Genomic DNA, 22966 nt, shown 5'->3' on the forward strand with positions numbered 1-22966 from the left:
CACGATGTCTAGCATCAACAAGCTGCCATCATAACCTGCAAGTGGATCGGCGGGTTGAATGCGGAGCGCCGAAGTAGGCTTTCGGGCTCCGCCCCCCGTGTGATTGTCGGGTAGGCGGGCGTCTTGTCAGCCCGCCAGTCACATCCGATCTGAATGTGGAGAGGGCTCTCGAGATGACATATATAGAGAGAGAGGTGTTTTGTGTGGGTCCATGTAGCCAGTCCTAGGTCTGGACTTCCCCAAACCTCTCCAATTTGATGCCGGTTTTGCGGGATTTTGGATGCCCGGACCAATCTGGGCAATCATGGTGACTACCGTTGGATGGTTAAATATTTATGCGTGTTTTTGGCGATCCGTGTGTTGCCTTATGGCTCAAACATTGAGAGAAAATATATACAAACTGGGTTTCTTTTGCATAAAACGCCTCAAACAAATGACTCGAGGGCCCATTTAGCAAAAAACACAACCCCATTTACCCTCGCGTGACAAAAAGTCAAAACAAAAGTAACCCCCGGCATGCAATTCCCCAATTCCCAAACCTATGGAGGAGCTCGCTGGCGACCGCCCCGGCCCGCCGCCGCTCTATCTCCCGCTTCCCCCGGACGACCTGCTCCTGGAGATCCTCCTGCGCCTCCCGCCGGAGCCCATCTACCTCTTCCGCGCCTCCTTCGTCTCCAAGCACTGGCGCAGCCTCGTGCACGACGCCCGCTTCCTCCGCCGCTTCCGTGAGTTCCACGGGGGGACGCCTCCCGTCCTCGGCTTCTTCAACAACCAGTTGGAGCATCCCCTCTTCGTCCCCACCTCCGGCGGCTTCGCGCTCTCCACCGCCACGATGTCCCACGACGACTGGTGGGCCCTCGACTGCCGCCACGGCCGAGCCCTCCTGGAAAGGCTCGGATCCGGAAAGCTCCTCGTCTGGGACCTCTTGACCGGCGACGAGCGCCACCTGCCCGCCCCCCCAGCCTGTGACGGGATGTACAACGGTACGGTTCTGTGCGCGGCCGGCCACACCGTCCACGGCGACTGCCGGTCGTGCCCGTTCCTCGTGGTGTACGTGTTCAGTCGAAGTAGTTCTGCTATCTGTGCGTGCGTATTGTCATCCGATACTGGCGTCTGGAGTGAGGTCACCTCCATCGATGTACAATCTTTAGTAGTTGATCCGACACCGTCAGCTCTAGTTGGGAACACACTCTACTGGCTGCTGGAATACAATAATATCTTTGAATATGATTTGGATAATCATAGGTTGGGTCTAACTGCGAAGTTACCAGGCGACACTCTATGTAGCTATCGGGGGCAGGTTGTCATCATGCCGACAGAGGATGGACGTCTTGGTTTGGCCGGAGTCGAAGGACCCAATCTCCATCTGTGGTCACTGCTGACAGGCATTGACGGGCTCGTAACATGGACACATCAAAGGGTCATAGATCTCGAGAATTTATTGCACCGGAAGTGGTGGCATTATGTATCTATGGAGTTGAGGCGGTTGGTTTTGCTGAAGATGCTGGGGTTATCTTCATTTATGTGCACCCTAGTGTCTATATGATCCATCTCAAGTCCATGCAGATCGAGGAGGTCTCAGAGAAAGGTACCTTTGGCAACGTACTTCCTTACAAAAGCTTCTATGCTCCAGGTACTGCCATCGTCTGCACCAATTTACCAACAAGTCCTTCATGTCTGAGTGGAAGACAACTCTTTCGCAACTAACAAATGTATATGAAATTATGATGCCGTTGCATTCTTACTTGCATATGTTTCTCTTCATCCAGACCCAACATCTACCATTTGTGTGCATCATATTGCATAATGAATTAGTATGTAGTGGGGAGAAATCAACTTTTGATGTTCTATCAGTGGTACTTTTAGATCTCTTGTAGATTTAGTCAATACTGCTCCATTTAAAGGTGATTTATTACTATATATACAGTTGAAAGGAAGAGCATAGCTGTTTCTGAGCGCCGATTTATAATTTCTTCTGTCATGGTTGCCCTACTGGTGTTGGATAATATGATCTCACTCACACATGAGAGTTGTGTTGCGTAATAAAATGACGTCGCCACCAATTCATTAGCGAGTCATTGCAAGATTTGTTTCTCTTTCTGTTTAAGCTACTGGATTCAGTTAAGGTATAAATGGTCTGCAGTGTCTTGAGTTGACATTGTAATCTTGTATTACATGTCATTCCTAAAATGTTCCTTATCTTGTAGCAAAATCAAGTGTTTTGTGCAAGGTAAGGTATATAACAGTGGCTTCACTGAAGTGTCACCATCTCTTATCAGGTGTTTTCTTGCCCTATTGCCATTGGTTTACTGACTCATCTTCTCATAGGAACTATAATTGGAAGTCGAGATGATCAAGCTGAAATGTTGAACAACTGTTGAGATGATTGTGTTGTCACATCTGCGGTGATGTTTTGTTGGTTAAAAGAGGTGATGTGACATTTGTCTCACTGTATTTCTGTTGTTCTGCTTGCATGGGTTGATAATTTCCTTGAATCTGCAACGGGTCAATATTCTCTGCAATAGTAAAGAAGCTGCCGTGCTCTACATAATACAGTCAGAACTCTGAGCAATGTGTTTTAGTTCTGCTTCTCTAGCCCTTAGACGTCAACAGCTCTCACAACGACCTTATTCGACTTTTCTTGGAGCTGTGAAACACTTGCCGCTGGGTTTGCACAGTTCATAGTTCATTGTGCTAATGTGCTGCTGTGATGCAGTTTGTCATGTCAGTCATTTTATATATTTTTTTTGACAAGTGGACATTTTATATCCTTTTGATGCATAGTTGCATCAGTCGTGAGCTGGGGTCTGCATTTCAGAAAATAGAATGACCAGAAGGTTTCGACCCCTTCAAACATGAAGTCATGCTCCCATATGTGTGGGTTCAGTTAATCTCAACTTGATCATCTTGAGACAAAAGTATACCTGGAAATCAGATGTTTCTTCATCATGCCTTATTATCCCTCGTGTTTACAGGATCTTACCCCTTCTGTATACAAAGTTTACCACCACACATGGTTGGTAGGCTTGGCAGCCTATCGTCGCTGCAGGTCGTTTTTATAGTGAGATGTGCAAAGAGACGTGAGAGCATGTTTAACTAGTAGAAACTGTTTTTCTAGTGCTGTTTGAGCCATCCTGAAGAGTGGTAGCATTTCAGCTTCAGGAACATATCCACACCTGCATGACTAATCAACAGCTAGCACACTCCACACGTGTGTGATCCATCCGACCGACAAAAGCAAAATTTGAATATTTGCTTGATTGCATGAAACATATCCACCGTGGACTAAACATTGTGATCATATTCAACACAAATTAATAGATGTTGAGTGGTAGGAACTCGGATGGCACAGCACCACCATTGTTGGCACAATCAACTCATGATTTCAGCACGCATTCTTATCATATTTTCACTAGATTTTTTCGGACAATCCCAAGGTAAGATTGATTGACGGAGTCAAGAGATGGAGATCTTGGTTTAGCAGCGGCTGCCTGTCCTTTTCTTTCGTGAAAGGTATGATCTAGAGTGTGATTCTGATCCCGTGATTGGGTGCTTGGCGTAGAATGAGTGGAGCATACTAGGAATGCCGAAGGCAAGAGAACATGGCGTCTTTAACTCTCCCAAGTCCTAACGCACATTTCTGGTTGAAAATCTTCTATATCTAAATAGTTAGCCCCCACTAACCTACTTCTCTCCACATGCAAGCATGCCATCACAACATGCAACATACATGAAAAAATGCCCACCTCAACATGAAAGCATTCAAGAGAATTTTCATTCTATTATGTTATTTTTATTAATAAATATTTTACAACTATACAATAACCAAACATTGTAAATATTATGTATGTTTTTAGTTCTCATATTATTACACCGAATTTTCATGTTGCATAAAATCAAATATCACTAAATTCTATTACAAAACATTATCGCAACAACTTTTGGGGTAATGTCATTTAGTTATTAGCAATGGCGACGTCCAAAATGTAGCATCAAAATAGTTTTGCATACAAACTGTTTCCTACACCTTAGGTATCGAAAGATATTTGGCATGAGATATATGTACAACTTATTAATGCCATCTCTAATTTGGTTGTTGGTCATTTCTTCCTCGTCCTTCTTGGGGAATACTGAAGGCTGCACCCCATGAGTCACATTATTCGTCTCCTTTCAAATTATTCATCAAAAAATATTTGGGGCGAGAATATGCCATCTCTAATTCGCCTCATGACAATTTCTTGCTCATCTTTCTTGGGGAATTTTGAAGGCGGTGTACCATGAGCAACACATGCGTCACATTCCTCGTCTCCTGTCAGAACTATCTTATTCAAGTTGCGAGATCGCTGCAACACAGATCTTATGAATGTATATTGTTGTTCTATTAACCTAAAGCCGGCGAATTCAAGCTCTTTCAGAATCCTGTTCTTGGAATTGTTGAAGTCCATCTCCCACCAAGGAGTCCTTCTTTTGAAAGTAGAGAAATGATCCCTTAACTTTAAAACCAGCAAAACTTAGTCCCTCTACTTTTAAAACCGGATAAGTTTAGTCCCTCATGTTGTTTTTGATGGTTTTCTGCAGACAACTAGCTTACGTATGCACGTTAATTGATCTAAGCTGATTCCTCTCGGGCCAAAAGCACCGGCCAGTGTTAGCTCTCAACTCACACGCTCAGGTGCACTCTGATGTGAACATCAGCACTTGAGTAGTTTGTGCAGCAAACAACTTGACGCGCTGCTAGACACTTGCAGCGACATGGAACGACATATGGATGCAGCTGTCGGACTCGACTCGCACGGCCTCGACATAAAAATAGTGAGCTCGTGCCCTGCTAACTGAATGAGAAGAAAACGGAAAAAAAATCAAGCGCATCAGGGAGAGCTTGCTTTATACTCAAGCGAGCTAGTACGAGGCTACCTTTGTACAGGAGAATGGCCGTGTGTTGGGCGCTGCTTCGGCCGGAAGGGGTGGCGTCATGGCCGATAGCCACCGCGCAGAGTACCACCCGCAGGGATTAAACTTATCCGGTATTACAAATTGAGGGACTAAACTTATCCGGTTTTGAATATTGAGGGACTAAGATTTACTGGTTTTACAATTGAGGGACCATTTTTATATTATCGAAAAGTTGAGGAACGAAAAATATACTTATCCCTTTAATGGGCCGGCCTTTGAAGCATCCGTTTGCGTCAACGCATTTAAGGCCCTGCTTGGATTAAATCATTTATTTTCCATTCCAAATACACTTGTAAAAAATACAGTCATCCGCCCGCCTAGAAACTGCTCATAGCCGGTGAGTTACACTTATAAGTAAAATACAACCATATTAATTTACATCCATTCCAAGCGCGGCCGGCCTAACCAGCACTTATCCATCTTTGATGTGCAAGTTCAAAAAGTTTCAGCTCCTAATTCGAACTACACTTAGAGGACAAAAAAGAGAAAATCAGATTTGATGCGCATGTTACCTCGCTCGTTCGCTCTCAGCGACGGCGCAAGCAAGCAGCGACCAACACATTCTTCTTCGATAACCATCCGCATCTTCTCCGCCACAGGTAATTTCCCCAAACCCATCAGGACCAGAGCTCCATCGCTGTCTTCTTCCTGATAATTTCCCCTATGTGAGTTACGAAACCGTATGTGTGCAGGGAACTGACCCCGTGAGCCGCAACTCAACAGGCCCTTGAGTTTCTTGGATCTTTCCTAGCTAGGATGATGCTGGTGCGTCTCCAACGATCGATGCCCCTCCGCCTTGATTACAAGTTCACAGATCACACACGCTATGGTATGAACACAGCTTTGATGCTGAATTGTCAGAATTGACTACATTTAGCCGCGCTTGCAACCAGCGACGTATATTGCCTTCCTGTGCACCAGTGGCTGTCAACTACTAGCACAAGTCACATGAGTCTTGCCCAAGCTTGGGCACCTTCATGTGTCTTTGATGCTGCATCCACAATTTAGTCGCGTTCACAATCGGCGTCGTCCATCGTGTCCATCTTGCCTTCTTGTGCACCACTGGCTGTCAACTACTAACAAGTCAAAAGAGTCTTGCACAAGCTTGTTCCCTGTGTCACCCAAGCACAGGTGGCGTTCCCTCCTCCATTGATGAATTGTATGAATATTGCTAGCTCACATATGATGGGGTTCCAAGAAAAAACAGAGGTCAGCAAGTCTTGCACAGACCTCACAAGTCAGCAAACCTGTATTCAAGATGTTGATGTATGGCACGCACGCAGACCCACCAATTCATGACCAAGTGGAATTCCATGTTCTACTTTTTGACAGATGTATGGTGGCGTGCTTCGCTCGGTTGTTGACAACGCATTCTAGAACTTATTATATGCGTGAAAGTCTTCCGGAGTTCCCACGGGAGATGGCGGGAAAGTCTTCCGGTTGCTCTGCAAATCACATCTTTGATAGGCTTCTAGTAATATACAGTACAGGGTGCTCTGTTCTCTCCCACCTTTTGGGTTCCTCGGCTGCGGCATCGGGGTCTACCTGTACCACCCTGACACGGGTGACCTCGTCGGCCACTGCACGATTAAGTGCACCTCCATGGCGAGCTTGCTCCTCGTGATGGAAGGTGGAGGGATCTGCAACGGCATGGGCTGCTGCACCGTCACTTTCCCCGTGGCGTTCCGAGGGTTTAGGGTGACCATCGTGAAGAACAACGAGACAGTGCCACAGCCTTTTGCTAACATCACCATCAAGGCTTTCTTGTCATTCCGCCCGTATATCTTTAGTATTGCGGACCTGTTGTCCGATAAGATAAATGCAAGCACTGTCGGTGCTTCCTCTGCTGCGTACCTCTCGACTGTGATCACAGATAAGCCCAATTGCGCAAAAGCTCGGTCGGATGATAAGACACGGTATGCCTGTGGCAGTAGCAATTGTGAGAATGTGGCAAATGGAGGCTACTATTGTACCTGCTCTGGCAGTTCTGATGATGGTAATCCCTACATTCTTGATGATTGCAAACAAGGTACTCACCCTCCTTCCACACCTAGTTTCTTTTTCATTTGATCCAATTATATGAATTATGTTTTTCAAAAAGGTACTCCATCCGTTCCTTTTTATAAGACGTTTTGGACAGCTGGCATTGAGCTGTTTTGTGCTCTGTCTGAATTGTCTAAACGTCTTATAAAAGGGAACAGAGGGAGTATATGATGTGATGTGTTAAGAACATTCTGGAAATGATAGTCAGGGACTTGAACAACAAATGGTGTATAAAGCGCTTCATTTGTTCATTGATTGTTATCTCATCACATATGTTTGGTTATTGATATTTCTTCACTGAAACAGAGTATAATCATACCCCCAAAATGAACTGTTCTAGATCATGTGGTAGCACAAACGTTCCTTTCCCTTTTGGGTTTGAACCAGGGTGTTACGCTACCAGGAGATTTCAACTGAATTGCGCATCCAATCGCACTCTTATTGGCAGACCACCTGCAAAATATGAAGTGACAAATATTTCATTAGATGATGGACTGCTATATGTTAATAAGCTTTCAGAGTTTGAAGATGCCAACATGAATTATCTATCAATATACTACGGTGGCTCTGGATATTTTGGTCAGCAACTGGTATATGGATTGGATAAGTCTGATTTATCTGAGGAATTTGGTGTCTGGAGGTGGTCCGCGGCCAACCTTACATGTGAAAGTGCAAAAAAAGACAGAGCGTATGCATGCCGTAGCGCGAATAGTGAGTGTATTGGTGTCACGCATGGAAAACTCTACATTGGTTATCGATGCAAGTGCTCTCCTGGCTTTGAAGGAAATCCTTATGTCGAAAATGGATGCACAGGTATGTGCTTTTGTATTTTAGTGTGTTCTGTTTTATGGTATGCAGAAATAACATGGATTTTTCATGAGAGTGACATGCTATCGGTATAATTTTATATATGTTGTTTGCCGATATTAACGAGTGTTTAGCAGGTAGAAAGCAAATAGAAATACAAAATGACATATCATCCAATCCAGTTTACAAAATGACATATCATCCACTGCTTGCAGATATTGACGAGTGTCTGATACCCAATAACTGTAATGGGACATGCTATAACCTGAAAGGAAGCTTCCGTTGTTGCCCTCATGACATGTTCTTTGATCCAGTAGAAAAACAGTGCACTCCTGATAAGCGGCAAAATCTTGTTTTGGGTATGTCAGTGCTGTTCGCTGTCTTGTGCATTCCCATTGTCAGAAAAATAAAACAAATCTTCATCTGTTGCAATTACTCATGTAGGGGTTTCTACTGGGATTGGCAGTGGTTTTGGAGTACTAGCTCTTGCACTGGGTGCGATTATACTAATGAGGAGATTGAAGAGAGGCGCTCAAAGGAAAATCCGAAGGGCATTCTTCAGAAAAAACAGAGGTCTGCTCCTGGAGCAGCTGATCTCATCCACCAGTGAAAGCGTCACTCACAGCACAAGGATATTTTCCATGGAAGAGCTAGAGAAAGCAACCAACAACTTTGACCCGACGCGTGTGCTCGGGCACGGAGGCCATGGCACCGTCTACAAGGGGATTCTATCCGACCAGCGGGTGGTGGCCATCAAGAAGTCCAAGATGGTGGAGCAGAGCGAGATCGACCAGTTCGTCAACGAGGTGTCCATCCTGTCCCAGATCATCCACCGCAACGTGGTGAAGCTCTTCGGGTGCTGCCTCGAGTCCGAGGTGCCGCTTCTCGTGTACGAGTTCATCTCCAACGGCACGCTCCATGACGTCCTCCACGGCGACCCGGACGCCAAATGCTTGCTGACGTGGGACGATCGTATCAGGGTTGCTCTGGAGGCTGCAGGGGCGCTTGCCTACCTCCATTCGTCCGCCGCGATGCCGATCTTCCACAGGGATGTGAAATCTGCCAACATACTATTGGATGACACTTTCACCACGAAGGTCTCGGACTTCGGCGCCTCCAGGTCCATCTCCATCGACCAGACTCACGTGGTGACCATCGTGCAGGGGACATTCGGGTACCTAGACCCGGAGTACTACTACACCGGGCAGCTCACCGAGAAGAGCGACGTCTACAGCTTCGGCGTGATACTCGTCGAGCTCTTAACAAGGAAGAAGCCAATTTTTCTCAACAGTCTTGGTGAGCAACAGAACTTGTGTCATTACTTCCTTGGACGGCTGAAAGACGAAACCGTCATGGATATTATCGATTCTCAAGTTGTGGAGGAGGCCAGCCAGAGCGAGATCGACGAGATGGCGTCGGTCGCCGCGATGTGCTTGAGGACTAGAGGCGGGCAGAGACCTAAGATGAAAGAAGTGGAGCTAAGGCTGCAGCTGCTGCGAGCTAGGAGGCGACCTCCTAGAAGACACGAACAAGAGTTGCAAAGGCACGGAGAGACCAAGCCGTTGTTGTCAACTCCAATTAAGTCCAGATCTACTTCTGTGGCCATGGCCAAGAACGTTGAGCTTGGCATCGTCGCTGATAATCCGCCATCGCGGACTCTCACGAGGTGCTACTCCATGGAGCAAGAGATGGCAGCTTCATCAGAGTTTCCTCGTTAGGCGGTAGTAGATTTTGTTTCGAAGAGGACTTTCCCCATGCGCCCTGTGTTGTTTATCTAGACTAGATTCTTGCAGTACCTTGATTTTAGCATTCAATCCCTGTGACTAGTAAGTAATGGAGTGGATAGTAGAAGAATGTGTTGATAAATTCAGTGTAAGAGTGTATACAGAAGGTTCAGAGCAAGAGATGGTATCTTCATCAGAGTTTCCTCGTTAGATGCAGAATCTGTTACGAAGAGGACTTCCCCGCGCTCCGCGTTTTGTTTATCTAGACTGCTGCAGCGCCTTGATTTTGGTTTGAGGGTATGACAATTCAATCCCTGTAACTAGTAGGAGTAGTGACTAGTGGTAGATGGTGGAAGAAATGTGTGCACAAATTCAGTGTAGGAATGTGTACACGAATACCAGGCCCTGAGGCGGTGCCCCCCCTCCGGCGGCAGGTGCAGCACCACCTACCCCCTTCCAGCCTGGTGGTCCGGCCAGCGTTAGCTTCCTCATTCAAGATTCCACACATGGCGGCTATGGGATTGCTCAGCTTCAGGCCAGGGAGAAATCTCTGCTCGGCATGTGGGTGTCATTTTTCCTTCTTGAAGGCGCTGTCATGGCCTTCAGCTGCGTCCCTCTTCGAACTCGGGGGAAACTCTAGGTTCGGTTGCTCCGGACCGGATGGCGAAGACGTCTCGGCGCCGTCTTCCTTCTTGAAGGCGCTATCTTGCTCGCTCGTGGTGTCCCCAGTGTTGGCTTGGCGATGTTGAGGCTTATCGCTGGTTCGGCATTGTCGCTCTTTGGTTTGGGTTGGGTTGGTTCTAGCTGTGTTGTTCCTTTTTTGTTTGGGCCGAGCACCCCTCTCCTTGTGCTCCGGGCACCATTTCACGCCTGTCTGCGTTCGTGTTATGTGTTGTACCCCTGTTGTACTCATTCTATTCCTTCTATCAATGCAATGATACGCAAGCTTTGCGTATTCGCGAAAAAAAAATGTCCACACCAGATTCATTGTAAGAATGTCCACACCAGATTCAGTATAAGAGTCTTATTGCCTTTTTTTTTAACCCTCAAGTTTAGGTGGCCATGAATGTGTGTACAGAAAATGAATTTCATGTTAGTTTGCTCCATTATTTAGCTGATGAACTGGAGCGTTTGTCTGGATTGGGCATCTTGGTTTCTGCCCAGTGTGGGTGTAAGGTATGAGATAAATACGTTTAGTTCCAAGTTGTGGACGTGGAAGGTCGATATGTCCGAGTGGTTAAGGAGACAGACTCGAAATCTGTTGGGCTTTGCCTGCGCAGGTTCGAATCCTGCTGTCGACGCTTTATTTTTTCCTTTTCTTTTCTTCTCCGTCGAGTATTTTTTACCTGCAAATGCAATAAGCACAATGTCTATTTTGGAAGAGTTATGAAATACTTTTAAGGCATGGTCTGCACTATGCAAAACTTAAAACTTAGGAAAACGAGCTTCCCGTGCTTACTCCAGAGCAAAAGACATTGCACGAATCACACCACAACATAACGATGTTAGGTTCCGCATGGACACCATGCCAAGCCGATGTACTTAACTCCCCCGAGATCATCATTACGATGAAGAAATAAATGGGCCAATATTCTCTTGTTGCTTATTTCTCGGTTGCGCATAAACTAATCAAGTGAAGCCATCGACATGCTTCATATTTTTATCCATATAAACGTCTTTGTAAATTACAATCGTGATTTCCAGACCATCAACGGAGTTTGTTGGCGGCGGCGAGTTGTCTGTGGCCAGGGACGGATTAAGCGAGGGGGGAGGAGGGGGGCGAGGGGGGAATCCCCAACGATCGAATCGTCCCTCGATAGCGATCAGCTATTCCGTAATCTTTCTGCTTACGTACATGTATGAAAACTGCTTCGCCCCCCCCCCTCCCCCCAAAGAAGAGGCACTGTTAGTTACCGCGCGAAGCCACGTATCGATAGATGGATGCTAGTATGTTCGTTTCAACGCCGGTGCGATCTAGACCGATACGATACTACCTGCTAGCCACTCCGATCAGATCTCTCCATCGTGCCGCCATCAAGAAGCGGAGAAGGGAAAGGGGGCGCTGGGACAGGCAGGCGCCGTTGTGCCGATCCACGGCCACGCTGCCGGTTGCCGGCAGCCCGAACACACGACAGTTGAGCGGCAACAACTCAAGGGGGAAAGGTAATTTATGTTGGAAATATGCCCTAGAGGCAATAATAAATTGGTTATTACTATATTTCCTTGTTCATGATAATCGTTTATTATCCATGCTAGAATTTTATTAATAGGAAACTCAGATACATGTGTGGATACATAAACAACACCATGTCCCTAGTAAGCCTCTAGTTGACTAGCTCGTTGATCAATAGATGGTTACGGTTTCCTGACCATGGACATTAGATATCGTTGATAACGGGATCACATCATTAGGAGAATGATGTGATGGACGAGACCCAATCCTAAGCCTAGCACAAAGATCGTGTAGTTCGTATGCTAAAGCTTTTCTAATGTCAAGTATCATTTTCTTAGACCATGAGATTGTGCTGATGGGGAACGTAGTAATTTCAAAAAAATTCCTACGCACACGCAAGATCATGGTGATGCATAGCAACGAGGGGAGAGTGTGATCTACGTACCTTGTAGATCGACAACGGAAGCGTTGACGCAACATAGAGGAAGTAGTCGTACGTCTTCCCGATCCGACCGATCCAAGCACCGTTACTCCGGCACCTCCGAGTTCTTGGCACACGTTCAGCTTGATGACGATCCCCAGGCTTCGATCCAGCAAAGCGTCGGGGAGGAGTTCCGTCAGCACGACGGCGTGGTGACGATCTTGATGTTCTACCGTCGCAGGGCTTCGCCTAAGCACTGCAACAATATGACCGAGGTGGAATATGGTGGAGGGGGCACCGCACACGGCTAAGGAACGATCATGAAGATCAACTTGTGTGTCCATGGGGTGCCCCTTGCCTCAGTATATAAAGGATGGAGGAGGAGGAGGAGACCGGCCAAGGCTTGGTGCGGCCAGGATGTGGAGTCCTACTAGGACTCCAAGTCCTAGTAGGAGTCCACCAAGAGGGGAGGAAGGGAGAAGGAAGTGGAGGAGAAGGAAAGGTGGCCGGCCCCCTTTTCCCTAGTCCAATTCGGACTAGAGGGGAGGGGGGGGCAGCAGCCCCTTGGCCCTTTCTCCTCTTCCCACTAAATCCCATCAAGGCCCATTGCTTCTCCCGTAACTACCCGGTACTCCGAAAAATACCCGAATCACTCGGAACCTTTCCGATGTCCGAATATAGTCGTCCAATATATCGATCTTTACGTCTCGACCATTTCGAGACTCCTCGTCATGTCCCCGATCTCATCCGGGACTCCGAACTCCTTCGGTACATCAAAACTCATAAACTCATAATATAACTGTCATCGAAACCTTAAGCGTGCGGACCCTACGGTTCGAGAACAATGTAGACATGACCGAGACACGTCTCCGGTCAATAACCAATAGCGGGACCTGGATGCCCATATTGGCTCCTACATATTCTACGAAGATCTTTATCGGTCAGACCGCATAACAACATACGTTGTTCCCTTTGTCATCGGTATGTTACTTGCCCGAGATTCGATCGTCGGTATCCAATACCTAGTTCAATCTCGTTACCGGCAAGTCTCTTTACTCGTTCTGTAATACATCATCCCGCAACTAACTCATTAGTTGCAATGCTTGCAAGGCTTAAGTGATGTGCATTACCGAGAGGGCCCAGAGATACCTCTCCGACATTCGGAGTGACAAATCCTAATCTCGAAATACGCCAACCCAACATGTACCTTTGGAGACACCTGTAGAGCTCCTTTATAATCACCCAGTTACGTTGTGACGTTTGGTAGCACACAAAGTGTTCCTCCGGCAAACGGGAGTTGCATAATCTCATAGTCATAGGAACATGTATAAGTCATGAAGAAAGCAATAGCAACATACTAAACGATCGGGTGCTAAGCTAATGAAATGGGTCATGTCAATCAGATCATTCAACTAATGATGTGATCCCGTTAATCAAATAACAACTCTTTGTCCATGGTTAGGAAACATAACCATCTTTGATTAACGAGCTAGTCAAGTAGAGGCATACTAGTGACACTCTGTTTGTCTATGTATTCACACATGTATTATGTTTCCGGTTAATACAATTCTAGCATGAATAATAAACATTTATCATGATATAAGGAAATAAATAATAACTTTATTATTGCCTCTAGGGCATATTTCCTTCAGTCTCCCACTTGCACTAGAGTCAATAATCTAGATCACATCGCCATGTGATTTAACATCAATAGTTCACATCTTTATGTGATTGGTTCACATCTCCATGTGACTAACACCCAAAGGGTTTACTAGATTCAATAATCTAGTTCACATCGCTATGTGATTAAGACCCAAAAAGTGATCATGTTTTGCTTGTGAGAGAAGTTTAGTCAACGGGTCTGCCACATTCAGATCCGCATGTATTTTGCAAATTTCTATGTCAACAATGCTCTGCATGGAGCTACTCTAGCTAATTGCTCCCACTTTCAATATGTATCCAGATTGAGACTTAGAGTCATCTGGATCAGTGTCAAAACTTGCATCGACGTAACCCTTTACGACGAACCTTTTGTCACCTCCGTAATCGAGAAACATATCCTTATTCTAGTAAGGATAATTTTGACCGCTGTCCAGTGATCTACTCCTAGATCACTATTGTACTCCCATGCCAATCAGTGTAGGGTATACAATAGATCTGGTACACAGCATGGCATACTTTATAGAACCTATGGCTGAGGCATAGGGAATGACTTTCATTCTCTTTCTATCTTCTGCCGTGGTCGGGCTTTGAGTCTTACTCAATTTCACACCTTATGACACAGGCAAGAACTCTTTCTTTGACTGTTCCATTTTGAACTACTTCAAAATCTTGTCAAGGTATGTACTCATTGAAAAAACTTATCAAGCGTCTTGATCTATCTCTACAGATCTTGATGCTCAATATGTAAGCAGCTTCTTCGAGGTCTTTCTTTGGAAAAAAAAACTTCTTTCAAACACTCCTTTATGCTTTGCAGAATAATTCTACATTATTTCCGATCAACAATATGTCATTCACATATACTTATCAGAAATGCTGTAGTGCTCCCACTCACTTTCTTGTAAATACAGGCTTCACCGCAAGTCTGTATAAAACTATATCCTTTGATTAACTTATCAAAGCATATATTCCGACTCCGAGATGCTTGCACCAGTCCATAGATGGATCGCTGGAGCTTGCATATTTTGTTAGCACCTTTAGGATTGACAAAACCTTCTGGTTTCATCATATACAACTCTTATTTAATAAATCCATTAAGGAATGCAGTTTTGTTTATCCATTTGCCAGATTTCATAAAATGCGACAATAGCTAACATGATTCGGACAGACTTAAGCATAGATACGAGTGAGAAACTCTCATCGTAGTCAACACCTTGAACTTGTCGGAAACCTTTTGCGACAATTCTAGCTTTGTAGATAGTAACACTAGTATCAGCGTCCGTCTTCCTCTTGAAGATCTATTTATTTTCTATGGCTTGCCGATCATCGGGCAAGTCAACCAAAGTCCACACTTTGTTCTCATACATGGATCCCATCTCAGATTTCATGGCCTCAAGCCATTTCTCGGAATTTGGGCTCATCATCGCTTCCTCATAGTTCGTAGGTTCGTCATGTTCAAGTAACATGACCTCCAGAACAGGATTACCGTACCACTTTCGTGTGGATCTCAATCTGGTTTACCTACGAGGTTCGGTAGTAACTTGATCTGAAGTTACATGATCATCATCATTAGCTTCCTCACTAATTGGTGTAGGAGTCATAGGAACAAATTTCTGTGATGAACTACTTTCCAATAAAGGAGAAGGTACAATTAACTTATCAAGTTTTCTACTTTCCTCCCACTCACTTCTTTCAAGAGAAACTCCTTCTCTGGAAAGGATCCATTCTCAGCAACGAATATCTTGCCTTCGGATCTGTGATAGAAGGTGTCCCCAACATTTTCTTTAGGGTATCCTATGAAGACGTATTTTTTCGATTTGGGTTTGAGCTTATCAGGATGAAACTTTTTCACATAAGCATCACAACCCCAAACTTTAAGAAACGACAACTTTGGTTTCTTGCCAAACCACAGTTCATAAGGCGTCGTCTCAACGGATTTTGATGGTTCCCTATTTAATGTGAATGCAGTTGTCTCTAATGCATGACCCCAAAATGATAGTGGTAGATCGGTAAGATACATCATAGATTGCACTATATCTAATAAAGTACGGTTATGACGTTCGGACACACCATTATGCTGTGGTGTTCCAGGTGGCGTGAGTAGTGAAACTATTTCACATTGTTTTAACTGAAGACCAAACTCGTAACTCAAATATTTTACCTCTGCGATCATATCGTAGAAACTTTTATTTTCTTGTCACGATGATTTTTCACTTCACTCTGAAATTCTTTGAACTGTTCAAATGTTTCAGACTTATGTTTCATCAAGTAGATATCCCCATATTTGCTCAAATCTTCTTGTGAAGGTCAGAAAATAATGATACCTGCTGTAAGCCTTAATATTCATCGGACCACATACATCAGTATGTATGATTTCCACCAAAACTGTTGCTTGCTTCATTGTTCCGGAGAATGGCGTTTTAGTCATCTTGCCCATAAGGCATGGTTCGCAAGCATCAAGTGATTCCAAAATCCCATCAGCATGGAGTTTCTTCATGCGCTTTACACCAATATGACCTAAACGGCAGTGCTACAAATAAGTTGCACTATCATTATTAACTTCGCATCTTTTGGTTTCAATATTATGAATATGTGTATCATTAAAATCGAGATCCAATGAACTATTTTCATTGGGTGTGTAACCATATAAGGTTTTATTCATGTAAACAGAACAACAATTTATTCTTTTACTTAAATGAATAACCGTATTACAATAAACATGATCAAATCATATTCATGCTCAACGCAAACACCAAATAACACTTATTTAGGTTCAACACTAATCCCGAAAGTATAGGGAGTGTGCGATGATGATCATATCAATCTTGGAACCACTTCCAACACACATCGTCACTTCACCCTTAACTAGTCTCTGTTCATTCTGCAACTCCCGTTTCGAGTTACTACTCTTAGCAACTGATCCAGTATCAAATACTGAGGGGTTGCTATAAACACTAGTAAAGTACACATCAATAACATGTATATCAAATATACTTATGTTCACTTTGCCATCCTTCTTATCCGCCAATCACTTGGGGTAGTTCCGCTTCCAGTGACCAGCCCCTTTGCAGTAGAAGCACTTAGTCTCAGGCTTAGGATCAGACTTGGGCTTCTTCACTTGAGCAGCAACTTGCTTGCCGTTCTTCTTGAAGTTCCCCTTCTTCCCTTTGCCCTTTTCTTGAAACTAGTGGTCTTGTCAACCATCAACACTTGATGTTTTTCTTGATTTCTACCTTTGTTGATTTCAGCATCACGAAGAGCTTGGGAGTTGTTTCCGTTATCCCTTGCATATTATAGTTCATCACGAAGTTCTACTAACTTGGTGATGGTGACTAGAGAATTCTGTCAATCACTATCTTATCTGGAAGATTAACTCCCACTTGATTCAAGCGATTGTAGTACCCAGACAATCTGAGCACATGCTCACTAGTTGAGCGATTCTCCTCCATCTTTTAGCTATAGAACTTGTTGGGGACTTCATATCTCTCAACTCGGGTATTTGCTTGAAATATTAACTTCAACTCCTGGAACATCTCATATTGTCCATGACGTTCAAAACGTCTTTGAAGTCCCGATTCTAAGCCATTAAGCATGGTGCACTAAACTATCAAGTAGTCATCATATTGAGCTAGCCAAATGTTCATAACGTCTGCATCTGCTCCTACAATAGGTCTGTCACCTAGCGGTGCATCAAGGACATAATTCTTCTGTGCAGCAATGAGGATAAACCTCAGATCACGGATCCCATCCGCATCATTGCTACTAACATCTTTCAACACAATTTTCTCTAGGAACATATCAAAATAAACACAGGGAAGCAACAACGCGAGCTATTGATCTACAACATAATTTGCAAAATACTACCAGGACTAAGTTCATGATAAATTTAAGTTCAATTAATCATATTACTTAAGAACTCCCACTTAGATAGACATCCCTCTAATCCTCTAAGTGATCACGTGATCCAAATCAACTAAACCATGTACGATCATCACGTGAGATGGAGTAGTTTCATTGGTGAACATCACTATGTTGATCATATCTACTATATGATTCACGCTCGACCTTTCGGTCTCCGTGTTTCGAGGCCATATCTGTATATGCTTGGCTCGTTAAGTATAACCTGAGTATTCCGCGTGTGCAACTGTTTTTCACCCGTTGTATTTGAACGTAGAGCCTATCACACCCGATCATCACGTGGTGTCTCAGCACGAAGAACTTTCGCAACGGTGCATACTCAGGGAGAATACTTCTTGATAATTAGTGAGAGATCATCTTAAAATGCTACTGTTAAACTAAGCAAAAATAAGATGTATAAAAGATAAACATCATATGCAATCAAAATATGTGACATGATATGGCCATCATCATCTTGTTTCTTTGATCTCCATCTCCAAAGTACTGTTATGATCTATATCGTCATCGACATGACACCATGATCTCCATCATCTTGATCTATATCAATGTGTCGTCGTGTGGTCGTCTCGCCAACAATTTCTCTTGCAACTATTGCTATCGCATAACGATAAAGTAAAGCAATTATTGGACGCTTGCATCTCATGCAATAGAGAGACAACCATAAGGATTTTGCCAGTTGCTGATAACTTCAACAAAACATGATCATCTCATACAACAACTTATATCTCATCACGTCTTGACCATATCACATCACAACATGCCCTGCAAAAACAAGTTAGACGTCCTCTACTTTGTTGTTGCAAGTTTTACGTGGCTGCTACGGGCTTAAGCAAGAACCTACGCATCAAAACCACAACGATAGTTTGTCAAGTTGGTGCTGTTTTAACCTTCGCAAGGACCGGGCGTAGCCACACTCGATTCAACTAAAGTTGGAGAAACTGTCACCCGCAAGCCACCTATGTGCAAAGCACGTCGGGAGAACCGATCTTGCGTAAGCGTACGCATAATATCGGTCCGGGCCGCTTCATCCAACAATACCGGCGAACCAAAGTATGACATGCTGGTAAGCAGTATGACTTATATCACCCACAAACTCACTTGTGTTCTACTCGTGCATATGACATCAACACATAAAACCTAGGCTCTGATACCACTGATGGGGAACGTAGTAATTTCAAAAAATTTCCTACGCACACGCAAGATCATGGTGATGCATAGCAACGAAGGGAGAGTGTGATCTACGTACCTTGTAGATCGACAACGGAAGCATTGACGCAACGTAGAGGAAGTAGTCGTACGTCTTCCTGATCCGACCGATCCAAGCACCGTTACTCCGGCACCTCCGAGTTCTTGGCACATGTTCAGCTCGATGACGATCCCCGGGCTTCGATCCAGCAAAGCATCGGGGAGGAGTTCCGTCAGCACGATGGCGTGGTGACGATCTTGATGTTCTACCGTCGCAGGGCTTCGCCTAAGCACTGCAACAATATGATCGAGGTGGAATATGGTGGAGGGGGCACCGCACACGGCTAAGGAACGATCATGAAGATCAACTTGTGTGTCCATGGGGTGCCCCTTGCCTTAGTATATAAAGGATGGAGGAGGAGGAGGAGGCCGGCCAAGGCTTGGTGCGGCCAGGATGTGGAGTCCTACTAGGACTCCAAGTCCTAGTAGGAGTCCACCAAGAGGGGGGGAAGGGAGAAGGAAGTGGAGGAGAAGGAAAGGTGGCCGGCCCCCTTTTCCCTAGTCCAATTCGGACTGAGGGGAGGGGGGGCGCGGCAGCCCCTTGGCCCTTTCTCCTCTTCCCACTAAAGCCCATCAAGGCCCATTGCTTCTCCTGTAACTACCCGGTACTCCGAAAAATACCCGAATCACTCGGAACCTTTCCGATGTCCGAATATAGTCGTCCAATATATCAATCTTTACGTCTCGACCATTTCGAGACTCCTCGTCATGTCCCCGATCTCATCCGGGACTCCGAACTCCTTCGGTACATCAAAACTCATAAACTCATAATATAGCTGTCATCGAAACCTTAAGCGTGCGGACCCTACGGTTCGAGAACAATGTAGACATGACCGAGACACGTCTCCGGTCAATAACCAATAGCGGGACCTGGATGCCCATATTGGCTCCTACATATTCTACGAAGATCTTTATCGGTCAGACCGCATAACAACATACGTTGTTCCGTTTGTCATCGGTATGTTACTTGCCCGAGATTCCATCGTCGGTATCCAATACCTAGTTCAATCTCGTTACCGGCAAGTCTCTTTACTCGTTCCGTAATACATCATCCCGCAACTAACTCATTAGTTGCAATGCTTGCAAGCCTTAAGTGATGTGCATTACCGAGAGGGCCCAGAGATACCTCTCCGACATTCGGAGTGACAAATCCTAATCTCGAAATACGCCAACCCAACATGTACCTTTGGAGACACCTGTAGAGCTCCTTTATAATCACCCAGTTACGTTGTGACGTTTGGTAGCACACAAAGTGTTCCTCCGGCAAACGGGAGTTGCATAATCTCATAGTCATAGGAACATGTATAAGTCATGAAGAAAGCAATAGCAACATACTACACGATCAGGTGCTAAGCTAATGAAATGGGTCATGTCAATCAGATCATTCAACTAATGATGTGATCCTGTTAATCAAATAACAACTCTTTGTCCATGGTTAGGAAACATAACCATCTTTGATTAACGAGCTAGTCAAGTAGAGGCATACTAGTGACACTCTGTTTGTCTATGTATTCACACATGTATTATGTTTCCGGTTAATACAATTCTAGCATGAATAATAAACATTTATCATGATATAAGGGAATAAATAATAACTTTATTATTGCCTCTAGGGCATATTTCCTTCATGTGCAACTCCCGGATACCGTAGGAATGCTTTGGGTGTGCCAAATGTCACAATGTAACTGGGTGGCTATAAAGGTACACTACAGGTATCTCCGAAAGTGTCTGTTGGGTTGGCACGAATCGAGACTGGGATTTGTCATCTATGTAAACAGAGAGGTATCTCTGGGCCCACTCGGTAGGACATCATCATAATGTGCACAATGTGACCAAGCAGTTGATCACGGGATGATGTGTTATGCAACGAGTAAAGAGACTGGCTGGTAATGAGATTGAACAAGGTATCGGGATACCGACGATCGAATCTCGGGCAAGTACAATACTGCTGGACAAAGGGAATTGAATACGAGATTGATTGAATCCTCGACATCGTGGTTCATCCAATGAGATCATCGTAGAACATGTGGGAGCCAACATGGGTATCCAGATCCTGTTGTTGGTTATTGACCGGAGAGTCGTCTCGGTCATGTCTGCATGTCTCCCGAACCCGTAGGGTCTACACACTTAAGGTTCGGTGACGCTAGGGTTGTAGAGATATTAGTATGTGGTAACCCGAAAGTTGTTCGGAGTCTCGGATGAGATCTCGGACGTCACGAGGAGTTCCGGAATGGTCCGGAGGTAAAGATTTATATATAGGAAGTCCTATTTTGGCCACCGGAAAATGTTCGGGATTTTTCGGTATTGTACCGGGAAGGTTCTAGAAGGTTCCTGAGTGGGGCAAACCTGCATGGGGGGACCCACATGAACGTGGGTAGTGGGGGCAAGGCCCCACACCCCTGGTCAAGGCGCACCAAGATCCCCCCCTTAGAAGGAATAAGATCATATCCCGAAGGGATAAGATCAAGATCCCTAAAAAGGGGGGATAACAATAACAATCGGTGGGGAAGGGAAATGATGGGATTTCTTCCCCCCACCTTTGCCAATGCCCCAATGGACTTGGAGGGCAATAAACCAGTCCCCTCCACCCCTATATATAGTGGGGAGGCGCATGGGAGCCGCACCCTAGCCCCTGGCGCCTCCCTCTCCCCTCGTAACACCTCTCCCTCTCGCTGAGCTTGGCGAAGCCCTGCCGAGATCGCCGCTGCTTCCACCACCACGCCGTCGTGCTGCTGGATCTCCATCAACCTCTCCTTCCCCCTTGCTGGATCAAGAAGGAGGAGACGTCTTCCCCAACCGTACGTGTGTTGAACGCGGAGGTGCCGTCCATTCGGCGCTCGGTCATCGGTGATTTGGATCACGACGAGTACGACTCCATCAACCCCGTTCTCTTGAAAGCTTCCGTTCGCGATCTACAAGGGTATGTAGATGCACTCCTCTCTCTCGTTGCTAGATGACTCCATAGATTGATCTTTGTGATGCGTAGAAAATTTTAAATTTCTGCTACGATCCCCAACAGTGGCATCATGAGCTAGGTCTATGCGTAGTTTCTATGCACGAGTAGAACACAAAGCAGTTGTGGGCGTGGATATTGTCAATTTGCTTGCCGTTACTAGTCTTATCTTGATTCGGCGGCATCGTGGGATGAAGCGGCCCACACCGACCTTACACGTACGCTTACGTGAGACTGGTTCCACTGATTGACATGCACTAGTTGCATAAGGTGGCTGGCGGGTGTCTGTCTCTCCCACTTTAGTCGGATCGGATTCGATGAAAAGGGTCCTTATGAAGGGTAAATAGAAATTGGCATATCACGTTGTGGTTTTGGCGTAGGTAAGAAACGTTCTTGCTAGAAACCTATAGCGGCCACATAAAAACTTGCAACAACAATTAGAGGACGTCTAACTTGTTTTTGCAGCATGTGCCGTGTGATGTGATATGGCCAAAAGGATGTGATGAATGATATATGTGATGTGTGAGATTGATCATGTTCTTGTAATAGGAATCACGACTTGCATGTCGATGAGTATGACAACCGGCAGGAGCCATAGGAGTTGTCTTAATTTATTTATGACCTGCGTGTCAACATAAACGTCATGTAATTACTTTACTTTATTGCCAAAGCGTTAGTCATAGTAGTAGAAGTAATAGATGACGAGACAACTTCAAGAAGACACGATGATGGAGATCATGATGATGGAGATTATGGTGTCATGCCGGTGACAACGATGATCATGGAGCCCCAAAGATGGAGATCATAAGGAGCAAAATGATATTGGCCATATCATGTCACTATTTGATTGCATGTGATGTTTATCATGTTTTACATCTTATTTTCTTAGAACGACGGTAGCTTGAATAAGATGATCCCTCACTAAAATTTCAAGAAAAGTATTCCCCCTAACTGTGCACCGTTGCGAAGGTGTTGGGGAACGTAGCAGAAATTCAAAATGTTCCTACGTGTCACCAAGATCTATCTATGGAGAGACCAGCAACGAGGGGAAGGAGAGTGCATCTACATAC

At 45.0% G+C, this 22966-nt stretch overlaps 1 protein-coding gene and 1 non-coding gene across 2 annotated transcripts; both read left to right on the plus strand.

Annotated features, from left to right (window-relative positions):
- Positions 1 to 541: 541 nt before the first annotated feature.
- On the plus strand, positions 542 to 9614 carry LOC123084119 (wall-associated receptor kinase 3-like). Its single transcript, XM_044505888.1, has 5 exons — positions 542 to 1300; positions 6421 to 6982; positions 7303 to 7809; positions 8019 to 8162; positions 8248 to 9614. Exons 1-5 carry the CDS (start codon positions 542 to 544, stop codon positions 9519 to 9521), a joined length of 3246 nt encoding a protein of 1081 aa, XP_044361823.1. The 3' UTR covers positions 9522 to 9614.
- A 1132-nt stretch (positions 9615 to 10746) lies between these two features.
- On the plus strand, positions 10747 to 10828 carry TRNAS-CGA (transfer RNA serine (anticodon CGA)). Its single transcript has one exon. It is a non-coding gene; the product is annotated as a tRNA-Ser (tRNA).
- Positions 10829 to 22966: the final 12138 nt, after the last annotated feature.

This window comes from Triticum aestivum, chromosome 4A (assembly GCF_018294505.1).
Source record: "Triticum aestivum cultivar Chinese Spring chromosome 4A, IWGSC CS RefSeq v2.1, whole genome shotgun sequence".
Taxonomy (NCBI): Eukaryota; Viridiplantae; Streptophyta; class Magnoliopsida; order Poales; family Poaceae; genus Triticum; species Triticum aestivum.